This window comes from Zootoca vivipara, chromosome Z1, assembly GCF_965207765.1.
Source record: "Zootoca vivipara chromosome Z1, rZooViv2.hap1.1, whole genome shotgun sequence".
Taxonomy (NCBI): Eukaryota; Metazoa; Chordata; class Lepidosauria; order Squamata; family Lacertidae; genus Zootoca; species Zootoca vivipara.
In genome coordinates, this window is record NC_142583.1 from 45,902,977 (window position 1) to 45,917,924 (window position 14,948).

The following is a 14,948-nucleotide window of genomic DNA, read 5'->3' on the forward strand; positions in this document are numbered from 1 at the left end:
GACACACATGCAGGCAGTTTGCAAAACAGTGGAACGCTCTGCATTGCCCCTGAAGTTCTAGCAGATTATGTCGACTATATTTCAGCCTTGTGACCCTGAATTACACTTATGATCTAGTATAAAGATTAAAGTAAGGTTTTTCTACATTTCCTTCCCCCGGACCTGCGTTTTCTGCACTGCAGCTGTGTGTTCTTTGGGCCATGTTCAATAGAGGGGATTCTGCATCTAAATGTAAAAATGAGATGCCACCACATTTCCCTCTACTGTCTCCACATGGGCTGAAGGGTGCCGTGAGGGGAGAAAAACTCAACAGCTTTACCTGCAGCCAACCAGAAGCTTTTCTGAAAACAGACCACACTAACCAGTTTCTGTCTTCTGTTGCCTTCATCTTTTTCTTGATAAAGAGTCTTGGTGATAGGAATAGAATTATATGAGTGTCTGCAGAGATAAGAGCACACAAGATAAACAATGTCTCCCCCCCCCCCACTACTGCTTAGATGGAAACCTTTATAGCATTTTCAAACATATTTCTCAACCGAGGGCTCTGGAATTTAGAGCAAGTCTCCCTGTTTCCCCTTCTCACATGTGCTCAGGGAGGTTTTGCATGCTCCGGTTTTTTTAAAAAAAGATTCTTTATTGCAAAGCAATTTACACGGAATGTAAACCAAAAAATAAACAGACCATAGACACTGACTAACACCACCTCATTTGACATTACATACCCTTTAACTTCAGATTTACCTCATTGTGCTTTTTGTACCTTACTAGTCTATATGCACTTCGTTTTTATTATTCTTTTCAGTTAATTATCGGGGAGGGGGATTCTTTATAATTTCCTTAAACTTCAATATTCAATCCAAATCTGTCAGGAGATTTGTGTTATTACAGTACTTTTTAAGATACTCTTTGAACATTGTCCAATCTTTACTAAATTTCCGGTTAGTATTTCCTCTTATTCTCCCAGTCGTCCTTGCAAGTTCTGAATATTCTATCATCTTTGCTTGCTAATCAGTTTTTTGTGGGGATTACATCACCTTTCCAATTTTTTGCTATTAAAATCCTCGCCACTATGGTTGCGTACATAAAGAGGGTTCTGCTTTTTGTTTTGTTTTTTTGTTGTTGTTTTTTGCTATATCAATTTGATATTCCCATGCTCAGTTACTATGCTGAAGGTCTGTGGATTTTTGGCGCTCAAAAATTTGAAAATATCTTCATTCTTGGTGGCTTGTCTTGTGGGCAGCTCATCAGTGGCCTGTGCGAGGAGGATGTTCTCGGCGGCGGTAAGGACAGCTTGCGGTAAGGACAGCTTTGGAGTGGCGGAAATTGAGAAAATTATTAGAAGACTTTTAGCAAAAATTATTAGAAGTCTTTTAGCATATACTAAAAGACATCCCTGGATGTGACTCAGTCCCTATGTTTGCTAAACATCCCACTAAGTCATTCAAAGATATATTGGTACACACAGATTTGAAACCCATGCTTATGCAATGTACTTTATCTAGTCCCCCATGGGGATTTTTTAGGTGTGGTCATTGCACCTCTTGCAAATATGCATTACAGGTTTACGAACAAAGCAGGTTTTAAGTTTGTTTTACAGGCTTTTGCCACATGTGCTACATCACATGTAATTTATGTTATTAGATGTCCCTGTGAATTGTTATATGTGGTCATACTCTCAGACCTATTAAATTAAGAATCTCAGAACACCGTTCTAGAATTAGGAATAGTGTAACAGATGCTCCTCTGGCACAACATTTTATTCAAGCATCTCATTCAGATGAGGACATTACGGGTTTTTTGTGTGATTTGGACATATCAGGGACCCACAGAGCAGGCTAGAAAAATCCTTATGCAAAAAGAGACTAGAATCATAGAATCATAGTTGGAAGAGACCACAAGGGCCATCCAGTCCAACCCCCTGCCAAGCAGGAAACACCATCAAAGCATTCTTGACATATGCCTGTCAAGCCTCTGCTTAAAGACCTCCAAAGAAGGAGACTCCACCACACTCCTTGGTAGCAAATTCCACTGCCGAACAGCTCTTATTGTCAGGAAGTTCTTCCTAATGTTTAGGTGGAATCTTCTTTCTTGAAGTTTGAATCCATTGCTCCGTGTCCGCTTCTCTGGAGCAGCAGAAAACAATCTTTCTCCCTCCTCCATATGACATCCTTTCATATATTTGAACATGGCTGTGACTAATTCATTTTCTTACTGAATTCTTTACATCCCTCAGGTTTAAACACTGAAATTGATTACAGTTGTTTCTTATGAGTTAGTACATGCATCCCCAAACTTCGACCCTCCAGATGTTTTGGACTACAGTTCCCATCATCCCTGACCACTGGTCCTGTTAGCTAGGGATCATGGGAGTTGTAGGCCAAAACATCTGGAGGGCCGCAGTTTGGGGATGCCTGAGTTAGTACCTATGTTTAGATAGATAATAATCATCCATGGTTTCATATCAGTATGGCTGTGTGGGTCACTTTAAGAAAGCAACTCTGGATTTGTAAATTGCCATCACCTGAATTTATTTGTATGATGTTACTGTCTATATAACTGGAGAGCACAGCAATGTTACTTTATGCTAGCAAACAATTGATCATTAGAATCATGATCTTGTTGAACATTATATAGTATGTACGCTTTGGTTCGATTGCTTACATTGTTTGTGTGTTTGGGTGTTTTGAGATAAGGATGTTAAAATACTGTATTATATTCATTTATATTATATAGAAGCTTGTACCACTGAAGAAGCCCAGATGGGCGAAACAGGATGACTATTCCAGAAATCCTTGTTTGTGGGACTTGTGGAACTGCTACAAACTTTCCTTTGCAAACCTGTTGGCCCTTTGAATATACAGAGGCTACAAGCAGACCGAAACAGTACACATTTTGAACATTTGGGACTTTATGTATGAACTAGTTTTGTGGGACTTCTACCCACTGTGCCGCTCTTAATTTGTCGTTACTATATGAATATACTCTCGTTATTTTGTTATATACATTGAAGAGTTTTATTTCTGTGCAGCTGGTTACGTTGAGCGAGTTTGACTCTGGAAAACCAACAGGAAGAGAAAGTGCTAAGGACGGAGATCCTAGGGACCACCTGCTTCTGCATCAGCAGAGGAGTCCAGGTACCTGCAGATTCTAGAAGAATCTTTAGCGCTCTCTGAATTGTTGGCTAATGCCCTCAAGGGCCAAGAGATCCTCAAATTGCAGGTTCAAAACCTGCAATTTGATAAAGAACAATTGGTATGTGAGCTCCGGGAGCGGGATAATATCACAACCTGCCAGTTTGAAGCTCTTGAGGCAGAGGTGGCGAGGCAGCAAGAGGAAGAGGAAGAGAGTCTGAAGCTGAGAATCCAAGACCTAGAAAACAGCGTAAGTGAACTGAGAAGCAATTTCCAGAAAAGAGAGACTACACCACTGTCACTGGAAATAAAATTGCAAGTGTCCAAGAATAACGTGGTCTGTCTTGGAGCTTGTTTAAGAGAGAAGGAGAACACCCTCAATCACTTGTGGAGCAACATATTCTCAAGACACAAAGTCTCCAGCTCAGGGGGGGGGGGATTTCAAACAGATGCTAAAAAGGCTAAAACTTGATCAGCTTGATCATCAAAAGGTGACAGGCAGCATGGCCAAGAAGATTGCCAAGTGCTCTTAAGATCAAGTCCTTGACACCAATATTTTTAAAGCCCACCCTGCCGTCCCCAAAAAACTTTTGTGCTTTTTATAAACTTGCTTACTTTTAATTTTGAAATGTGATTTTTGAAGAATAAATTTGTATATATATATATATATATATATATATATATATATATATATATTCACTCTTCAACCTCATGGCCATTGAATGCTTTTGGAGGTAGCGAGGGGAAGCGATGAGACCAAGGAACACACCTCCTCTGCTCCTGCCATCTTCCCTTTGTAGCAGCCCTGATGCGCCAGATACATTGCATCTTGCTCTGCTCTTTCTATTTTAGCATCCTGGCTGTGATTGCAGATGCAGACACCGACTGTTAATACAGAGACAGAGCAAATAAAACAAGTGCCTCTAATGACTCTCCAAGCAATAAACTTCAGAGGTGCTGCTTCATGTATAAAATGATCTGATAGACTCATGGGATCCATGTTGGGGTTTGGATTGGGGGTTTCTAAGTTTGAATTCAATGCTGATTTTCTGTTTGCAAAACGAAAACTGTACTGAATCTCATCATTAGTCATTATAATCACTGGAGAATGGACACAGGACATATATACAATGATGTGCACAATGATTAACCCTCAATTTGTGACAAGTGGTTTTCTAGAGAGCAGTAGAGATGGATTCAGGAAACGAACATTCTGAAGAAATTAGTTTTTTGCTGCCAAAGAAGTGATTATGAGAAGTTAATAAGAAAAACATGCAGCTTTTAGAAATTGTACTTTTTTTTTTTTACAAATGGGAGAGCCAGGGGAGCCAGTGAAAGAGTGAAGTAGAAACCCATTCGATGCTGCTGCTTATGAATGTATAATTGTATAATTATCCTTTAAGGCTTTTCTGCAATGTGTTACCTGTACTAGCTATCAGGAATGTGCAATAAAATAAAATAAAGCTGACACAGGTGAGGGTAAGGTTAATTCTTGCTCAGGGGTTGGGATTGCTTTGGATTTTCTGCCCTTCAACCATCTGCAGGATTTTAACTATATGTCTCTGAAGACTCTTGTTATCCTGTAGCTTTTATAAGGGTGCCATGTTAATGATTAAGATAGAATCCCAGCGGCAGGAATTGGTTTCCTGTGCTAAATTACTTTTAATGGGGTGGGGTGTGTGTGTGTGTGTGTGTGTGTGTGTTGTTTTTACAAAAGGTTTTTTTATTTTTTTAAAAAAACGACAGTTCATCCAACTGTCTTTAATTAACTCCTTTAACAGTTCGCACAAGTCATCCCATAATCCTTAGGGGAAAGAAGAACTATCTGAAGGAGAGGGAACAGAGGAAGGGCATAGGATTCTCTTATTTTATCAAATGTCCTGGATTTAAAATGTCACTCCTAGAGAAAATTCTCCAGGCTTGCAGTCACTGTGAGATAAGCCACTGCTATAATTAATTTCCTTTCACCTTTCACTGAACAGTTTTTAATGGTGTCTTTTAAATAAGCATTGCTTCCCGGCAGCGATTACTTTCTTTTCTTGCTGCAAATGTTTTGAAAGTCTGCGATAAAGAGACTAGGCTCAGCATTTGGCAAGGCTTTTGGTTTAAGGATTCAGAACATCTTTCCAAATCTTATTCTGCTGTATAAACAAGACATACTTGACACAGATGGTTCCTGTGCCAGCTAGAATAATTGTCAAGGTAATTTAAACCCTATTTTGGTATAACAAGCAGTGACTCATGTGTGGGTAAGGTGGGTCGAGCAGTGATGTGTACAGAGCTGTTTCTTGTTGGGTCACACCACAGCCACGGGTGTGAATGAAATTTAGCGCGGCATGGTAGCATTATTGATCAAAAAGCCACCATTGTGGAACACTCTTGTGTAAAAAGAATGCTAGAAATCGACTTACCGAGTTCTGCTGGAGGAAAAACAACAACAAATTAGAACTAAAGCCATATGAAAAGCTGAAGAAAATAGTAAATGACTGGTTTACATACCATCAACTCTTTGAGAGATACAAAATGGACATTAAAATAGGATTTGAATTTGAAAAGGAAGTAATAAACTCCAAGGAAAAACTCTCTCAAAGGCTTATCAATTATTGTTAGATTGGACAGTGATGGAAAAACAAACCAAATCCTCAATGATATACCGGGCACAAGACATAGGCCATAATAAAATGACGACAAAGTGGGAAAGCCTATGGAAAATGAGCTGGAACTTTACTTCATGTAATTCTATTTTTAAAAACCTAATAAAATGTTCTACAGATGGCACATTACCCCGTATAAACTTTCAAAAATGTATAAGAACACGAGTAACCTATGCTGGAGATGCGAGGAGGTGGGAAGTTGATATCACATCTGGTGGGAATGTGATAAAGTTGCAAAATTTTGGAGTGAAATCCATTCAGAAATAGAACAGATCCTTAATATTAAATCCCAAAAAACACCAAATGCATATCTTATAGGTATAACCACTCCAGATATACCCCAAAAATGACAAAAAAAATTCTATATGCTTCTGCCGTTGCAAGAACATTGATAGCATCTCATTGGAAAAATGCAATAACACCCAGCAAAAAAGAATGGTTTTACAAAATTTTAGAAAATACGGAACTGGCTTACCTTTCAGAAAAAGTAAAAGACAACCCGATAAATAGATTCATAGAGGAATGGAACAGTTTTTTTCTATTATCTAAAAAAGCGGTGCAACACCCACACAGCCTTTGCAATAGAATAACTTTTGTCTTATAAGGGAAAATGACAGCAACAAAACAGTATAAAACAAACAAACAAAACAGTATAAAAAGATGATACTATGAGGAATAGAGTCAGAATACAGTATTAGAAGTCTATGTCATGCTTTATATTATGTTTTTGTACATCTTTTTGTCTGAGTTTAATGGAGAGATAGAATGGGGAAGTTAAAGAACCAAGATTATTAGGACTAAACTTTTTTTCTTTTTTATATTTATATTTTTTTGCTGTAATAAGTCATAAATTGTATAGAATTAATTTGGATGATATTAATATTGGTATGGTATTGAAATGGAATGTAGGTGTTTGTGTCTTTGTAAGTAATCTGTATATTTGTATGTTTGCATGTTTGTATGCATATTTGTTATGTCGGTGGCTGTAATAATTAATTTTTTTTATAAAAAAAAAAAAAGAATGCTAGAAATTGGGGCAGAACTGCTTGTATTAGAGCCAGCAAAAGGAACACAATAAACCCTACATCTGAATGCAGCCTAGGTTACTGAAATTCATTTTTAACTTTTCCTTCCCCCATTGCTTCCCTTCCTGCCTTTTTCAGATTGTAAGCAAAAACCTTATCTTTTGTCTGTGATACTCGGTAAAGTACCAATGGCACTGAATAAAGCGTCGTTCTCATGATGGGAATATTGAATAGCTAGAAGTTGGTCTGTATGCAGTAAACTACGGTAAGCTCTGGAGACAGCTGCTATTGTTGTGAGCTTTTAAATAGCTTTTTATGTAAAAAAATATTTTCCCTATACTGTATATAATGCATGGACCCAGATACTGCAAGTACCGGTATGTGTATAATCCTAATTATAGGCTTATATGTACTCATTTATACATTTGGTTAGCCCAGGGGAATATTCCAAAATAAGTTTAGCCTAAGACTTCATTGAATCTACATTTCTTATTCCAACAGACTATTTCACATGTATAGGGTTAATACACAGGACTTTTCAGGCCTGAGGATGTAGTTTTCATCCAGGTTTGTTGAAGTCTGATAATCATGCTTTTCAAAATTTAAAATGTTCTGCCACAAAACGTCATACCCATACACAGGCGGATGAATGGAAAACACACCAGCAAATGAGAAAGGCTTTTCTATATTCACTTCTGTATTCAATATTCGTCATTTTGTGTTTTCATGTTGTAAACCATCTGTGATCTTCAGATGAAGGGCAATATAGAAATAGGCTTGAAATAGAAATATGATGTGCTTCGCCTTCATAGAGGAGACTGCGACCAGGTGACCTGTCTGCCTGCACAATCTGGTGTCCAGGGACTAACTTTTTTGATAGGCAACCATCAAAGCCTCCAACCTCCCATTCCTATGGTCCTATCTCAAAACTGTGCTTATATTAAACAGCTCTTCAAAGAGAGGACTCTTTCAAAGAGGGGACTGCCATCTGTGAAACAGGACACCCTAAGATCAGGGCAGAACTTGCCAAAGACAAAAGCAACACCTATCCTGGTATAATATATATGGTTGTCATAACCTTAGATGGCAGTGCAGGGGGAAATAAAATGTTCAGATTATCATAAATTGCACCACTTTTACTGCACCGCAAAAATTTCAGCTGCTCTTGGGATGTGAGGCATTCTTATATTGTTATTTATAAAGGCTCCTTTGTATCTCCCCCCCCCCTTCCTGGATAAACCATTCTGAGACTTAGATTTGACACAGAGCAGTAATTTATGCTCTACATTCTCGTTCCTAGAACGGCTGTTAAAAGGTGATGCGGCACTTTATGGCTGTAACTCAAATAAGAGAATTTACCAACATGCACCACTCATGTATTTATATATCATCTGAGGTGGAGCTTGATTTCCTCAAGAGCTCATCCGTGCTGAACTTTTCCAAAACGACTGCGTTACGATACCACTTCCTAATAAATCTATTAGGTATTCTGCACTGTTCATATCTCAAGCCTGATCAGATGCCTGAATGGAAACTTAAGCTGGAAATCTTATCTTTTGAGCGAGAAAAGAAAGCTAAGGGTTCTGAACCACTGGGTACCTGACAGCAAGTTCCCGTGGAGTGTATGATCCCAAGGCAGATGCTAGTACACAGCCAACAAGTCCAAAGTCCAGCCAGGCCAGGCTCCCACCTCTACAGCCAATCCAGGGGTCAGGACACCTAGAGGTCAGCCCCACATGAGGTCAGTCCTGAAGCACAGTCCCTGCAACATTCAACAGACCCAGCACATCAGCTCTGCTTCCCTTTTATCCCTTGCCTACTGATAGCAGAATCTGGGCTTGATGAGGCAGGTGACCCTCACCTGTTCTAAGCTTACTCCAGCTGAGGAATCACACACCTCCTCCCAGAGCCAGCAAGCCTCACCTGGCCAGCTAGGGAGCTGGGCTGTGGGCCCGTGCCTGCCTCAGCCTCCTAGAGCACCCTACCCACTGCTCCCTATGTCTCAGCGCCTGCCATGTTCGTGGTGATGAGTCCTGCAGCATTGACCCCCATCCTTTCACCATTTTCTGTCACTCAGTGAGTACTTCCTGAACCATTATCTCCTTCCCCATCCACAGCCTAGCCCAGTCCTGGCTACACCTCTCACTGGAATCCTCTTCCTCCTAGTTCATGACACTAGGCCTGATTCTAAATGACATGTGGTACTATAGTTAAAATAGCATGTCCCCCCATTTTGTTTGTTTTTTCCATACTATGTGCAAGAGATAAAATAAGCAAAATGACCTGGTGTTTTGAAAGTCTTGAATGACACAGACACTGAACTGGTTTACCCATCAGGTTAAATAATGGTTCCAATGATTTAGTGTTAGGTATGACCCCAACCCAGTGCCTTGGCTATGGTCTTTTAACTATGGCTCGTTAGTGAAAATAAGCTGTTGTTGGCTTAATGCTCTTATCCTATGCCTTAGTCAGATGCTATGAAAATACAGGTACTTCCCTAGCCATGACTTAAGTGTGATTTTTTTTCCCTAACCAAATTGCCCACAAAGCAACAAAGGTGCAAGCCAAGAGCTGCCCTATAATGAAATGGCTCTAGCACTCAGCTGTTTTCACTGGCACTTTCCTCTCTCTCTTTTATCTTCGCCAGGTAACAGGATTCCTTTCCCTGTCCAGCCTTTGATTCACAGCTATAGCACATACGGGTGATTAAAATTTAAAGGGACCTTTTTGGTTTCATCTCTTAGTAGGCTTTTGTACTGTTGAAATATTGAACTTATTGCAGGTGTGGTGGTGGACTGAATAATATTTTGGTATGTGCCTCTTTTATCCTCCAGGGAGCTTTTTATGAGAAAAACTAAGGCAGCAATGCATGCTTGCTAAGATGTTGAATTGCTGGCACCTCTTTCTTCCACTCCACCATCCTGCTCTCCATAGCAGTGGTGCAGTGTGTAGATTGTGTCTCCCCACTGAGATAGACTTCCACTGCTCTCTTTCTCTCTCCTCCTCCTCCCTCTATTCTTTTCCTTCACAGGCCCTGGGAGACAGGGGACTCAGCTACACAGCTGCATATAAAATGTTTTAAATGTGTTGTAAAGTGCAATATACAAATGTATACTAGATGGCGACAGTGAGCTGTGCCAAATGCAATGTTTTTTTTCCCAAAACGTTTTTTTTAAAACCATTTTAACAGCATTTTTTAAAGTGTGTGTAGATTCCGCCAGGGTCTTTCTGCCACCATGAAAGTCTACACATACCTTCATGGGGAAGGATAGATCTGGGTACCGTCAAAAGGGAAGGAAAGGGATGGAAGTAGGGTAACTGATAGGCAAGGAACTAAAGCTGATAAAGGCCACAGTAGCAGATCAGAGAGTAGAAGGAAAGGTGAATAATAATAATAATAATAATAATAATAATAATAATAATAATAATATAAAAACATTAGCACCTGGAGGCATCACCAGTGGACATATCATTGGTTGGGACTGCAGCATGATCAGAAGATGCAATTCTGTTTTCCTTCATGCATTCAGTGTTTGACTACCTCTAATATTTTCATTAGGTCCAACCAAAACAACCTAAAGTAGTAAGAAATCTTTTGAGTTCATCAAAACTTTAGGCTAACTTAAGTAAGAAGGCAGAGAGGGGAAAGAGAAAAAGATTTTGCTGTGAGTGCTGGGGGAAAAAAGCCCAGTCTGCAGTTTGTAATACTGTAATCTAATAGATTAGATGTGTTGTTATGCAGTCTTAGGTTAGTGTGTGTATCTCTGCACGTGCACACACACACACACACACACACACAGTTTAAATTTCTATTTTAGGTAAGTTCAAAATTAATCAACCACTTATCAAGAAGCTTGTTTGTCAGCAATTACTTAGAGTTTGGAGTCAGATTAATAACAACAGAATTTGTATTGGCTTAAAGAATAGATTCCAGCTATGAACTCATCTCTGAACCCAGTAGAAAGATACCAAAATATGGCTGTTTTTCCTGGCGTAACATCACGAAATGTTAGTAATACATCTTACAGGATTAATTAATTGCCAGAGCCAGAAGAAACACACACACACACACACACACACACACACACACACACACACACACACGAGTTGGTCGGAGGAGGCAGTAGGCTGCATGTGAGATCCTTCTAACCCCTGGATTCAGTAAGTGTTAAAATATAAGTCAGGCTAGCTTCCTGTGTTGAGGTGATAGCCTTGGTGATGGACCATTAAGCATAGCTGCCAAGTTTTCTCTTTTCTCGCGAGGAAGCCTATTCAGCATAAGGGAAAATCCCTTAAAATAAGGGATAACTTGGCAGCTATGATTAAGGAAAGCAAAGGAAAGGGGCTCTGTGTGAGATGTCAAATGGGTGGGGCTGCTCCCCAGCTTATAGTTAGTTAGAAGGACAAAGCCAGAGTTGGGAGCTGAGACTACAGTGATATGACCTAGAAATAAAGGAGCAAGCTGGAGAGAGAGTCAGAGCAATGTTTGAGAGCCATGTTTAATTTCTGTTTGAATCCAAGGCTGAGGCTATGGGAGAAACAATACATTTTTGAGGTGCTGACACTGTGAACCCCTCCATTGTAGGCTCAGGTTGTATATGTGTAAATAAACCATATATCATTAAGACACCGCGGTCTCCACTGTGCCTCATTTCCAAAAGGAATCGCAAACACTGGATAAGCTCCAGGAACCCCTGGAATCTTCTTGAACCACTCAGACATTGGGATGGGATGCAACACTATCTGTCTATCTATCTATCTATCTATCTATCTATCTATCTATCTATCTATCTATCTATCATCTATCTATCTAATTTTTGTTTGAAGCAAAAATTTCCAAGTCAAGCTGAATTGCCAAGATCAGGCATGCAAGATGGGAAGAGAGGGAGGAACAATGGATCTGACCATTGATTTTACATTTAGAACTGAAAACAGTCAGTGTATCAGAAACTAGGAGGTGCCACAAAGAAAGGAATAGAAATCTGATTTGCAAGGGGAGATTGTATAGTTATGAAAGAAGGTAACTTTTCCCAGTCTCCCAGTCACATGCACTGCAGAGATCCAGGATCCAACTAGGCAGAATGAGCTGCTTTTTCTCATTTTGAAGCAAGAAAAGCAATACACACTTTGCCTTCTAAAGATGACCCTCTCTAAGACCATTAAGCCCAGCATCTAAAATTACCCAACTGCACCACTGTTTTCGGGAGCAAAATGTCTCCAGCTCCAACTTTATGGGGCTAACAAATCAAGGAAAAGTTCATTGTCATTTATTCTGAAAAGTGTCAATGGTCATTAAAGGCCAGCTAGATGATATATGCACGAAGAATTCCAAAGCAAGTACAGAACAGCAGAAGTATCGGTGTGGCATATAATAAGTGATTTGTACAATCCGGAAATCATTACACAGACACTATTTGCAACTTAACAAGTTGCCTGCAATCCCCAAATCCAATTCTATAGGTCAAGCTGATCATTCAGATGGGAATCAAATTGATACAAGCTCCTTTACTGTTCTGACCTTTCAGCATCTCAGCTGTGCTCCGTTGACCTATTTAGGGCTTGAGTGACTCCATGGGGGGAAAGTGCATTGGGACATTTTGACACTAGAAGTGCTAACATTTTTCCTTTCCACCATACACCATTTATCACACAATTTCAATTACTGGTCACTTCTGCAGTTTTGTATTTAAAGATGGAGAGTCAAATTACATTTGCAGCTTGAGTCACAGGGTGCTTATTACATTTTCACCCGATTTTATGATTGATCACATTTCCTCAGACCACCCAGTTGTGCCCGAGAATGTTTGATCAATTGTGGCTTTGCTGTCTGAAGCCATAAATTTGAACCACACTGGTTCTGTCCAAATGTCGCAGAAGAGCTAGTGTGGTTTTTGTGTCAAGAAGAATCAATGTTTGAACTACAACCTATTTGATAGTTCATTTACGAAAGCAGATTAAAGTCGTAAATGCAGGTTCTCTGATTCTCAAACCCTATTGCATTGGGCACTTGAAAATTTATTATTTCCATTTTCAGCCACTTACAGGTCCAGTACAAATCTAGCAACCTCTGGACCAGAAACCAATAATGGCCCTTCATCAAATCAACTGTGTTAGGAAGCAAATGCTGTGCAGGTAAGTTAAATGCTCTGTGTCTAAGTCATGGTAGGCAAACGAAGGCCGGGGGGGGGGCGCAGATCCAGCCCAATCGCCTTCTAAATCCGGTCACTCTTTCTCAGTGGTTGCTGTGTTTTTTGATCATGTGACTAAGTACTTTTGCCCAAGGCCAAGTACAGGGCCGGCCCTACGTGCAGGCTGGGTGGCTCGCGGCACCATGGCGCCGGCCCGCCAGGAGGGCGCCACGAGCTGCGCCCACCCGCTGGCTGGCCGGTCCGCTGTGCAGCTGCACCCACAGCAACTGCGCTGCGCCTGCCCGCCCGCCCGCCGCGCAGCAGCGCCTGTGGCAGCTGCGCTACGCGTGCCGCCCACTGCGCTGGGAAACGGGGCGGGAGGGCACTGGAGGGATCCGGTGCAACACGGCGCCAGGGGCGCTTAAGACGGCCCTGGCCAAGTACATGATTTAACCCTGCTGGATCAGAGCAAAAGCCCATCTAGACTGGCATCCTGTTTTGACCCTGGCCAATGACATGCCTATGAAAATCTCATAAGCACAAGAACACTCATCTCACATCTGAACCCAGTAATTAGTTCATTTTTCATTTGTCACTGAGGCCTAGAACTTCATTTCTTGCAACCACTGTTTCCTCCAATTCTTCAGACTCTCTTCCTGAGAAACTTAACTCAGGTGCAGGGATCTGTCTTACTCAGCAACAAAAATAGATGCAAAGAATGAACATGAATGTATGAAGTTACTTTACCCTGAGTAAGAACATGGGAATATTAACTCTTACTGGCAACAACTCCCCAAACCTACAAGCAGGGTTCCCTTCCATCACCTGCTACTTGTGATTTTTAACTGAAAATGCTAAGGGTTGAATCCAAGACATACTACATGAAAAAACATGTGCTATGTTAATGAGCTATTGCTTTTCTGGGATTCTTCATGAGGTTGTGAGGATGAAATGGGGAGGGGGGGAAACAGCAACAACCATGGCCAAGGGCCAGAAACTATGAGAGTTGTAGGCCCGCAGTATCTGGACAGGCCACGGGTTCACTGCCCTTGTTGTAGACCAGGGGTAGGCAACCTAAGGCCCGGGGGCTGGATGCGGCCCAATCGCCTTCTCAGTCCGGCCCGTAGACGGTCCGTGAATCAGCATGTTTTTACATGAGTAGAATGTGTCCTTTTATTTAAAATGCATCTCTTGTTTTTTGTGGGGCATAGGAATTCGTTCATCTTTTTTCTTCTTCAAAATATAGTCCAGCCCCCCACAAGGTCTGAGGGACAGTGGACCAGTCCCCTGCTGAAAAAGTTTGCTGACCCTTGGTCTAAGTACTGTAGAATAAGCATATGACAATGTGAAGGTCTGGACATGGTTGAGGCTTGCATAATCTTTGTGTTCCAGGAAAATTAACCAGAAGTAAACAAAGGTGGGCCAGACATCTAGGGAAGTTGAATGCCCACCATCTCAAGGCAGGCTAAGAGACCTGGAGAACTCTTACTAGGAAATGATGACAATACTGAACTCTTTACAGGGAAGCTTCCTACATTCCTTGTTCTTATGCACTGTCTGGTAGAATATGATGCTCATTCTGAACCGGAATGTAAGCCTCAGAGCAGAGGTCACCACAGGAGCACCCGTGGGCACCATGTGCTTGCCCGTACTTCCTATGGTGCTCTCAAATGTTCTCAATAAGTATCCCCTCAAAAATGCACCAACACTTCAGATACAGTTAGTTGTTCTGCTCAGTTCCTGTTTGCACTGGCTTGGCCTCTCCTGCATTGAATGCTCTCCCTTAAACATGCCCACTGCCTCTGTGTCTCCTGCCTCAGAGGCTGGGGAGGCAGAAGATGTGGAGAGGAGACATGTTGTTGATGTTGCTACTGCTCTTGAGGCTGAATGGGCAGAAAAGGGGGGGGGACTAGTGGCAAGCCACATCGACACACTTCTGCCTGATTTGCATTCTCCCCGCCGCCATACATAAAATGCAGGCATCCTTCAAAATTCACATTTCTCCAAATT

The 14,948-nt window shown here is 41.1% G+C and overlaps 1 protein-coding gene across 1 annotated transcript in view; it reads left to right on the forward strand.

Moving 5' to 3' along the window:
• Positions 1–1,150: 1,150 nt before the first annotated feature.
• LOC148687361 (uncharacterized) overlaps positions 1,151–14,948 on the forward strand; it is a 31,166-nt gene continuing 17,368 nt past the window's right edge. Inside the window, exons 1-3 of the mRNA XM_088660798.1 lie at positions 1,151–1,296; positions 1,561–1,624; positions 3,196–3,381. Coding sequence (XP_088516924.1) covers positions 1,151–1,296; positions 1,561–1,624; positions 3,196–3,381 — 396 coding nt within the window. The remainder of the gene's footprint in view (positions 1,297–1,560; positions 1,625–3,195; positions 3,382–14,948) is intronic.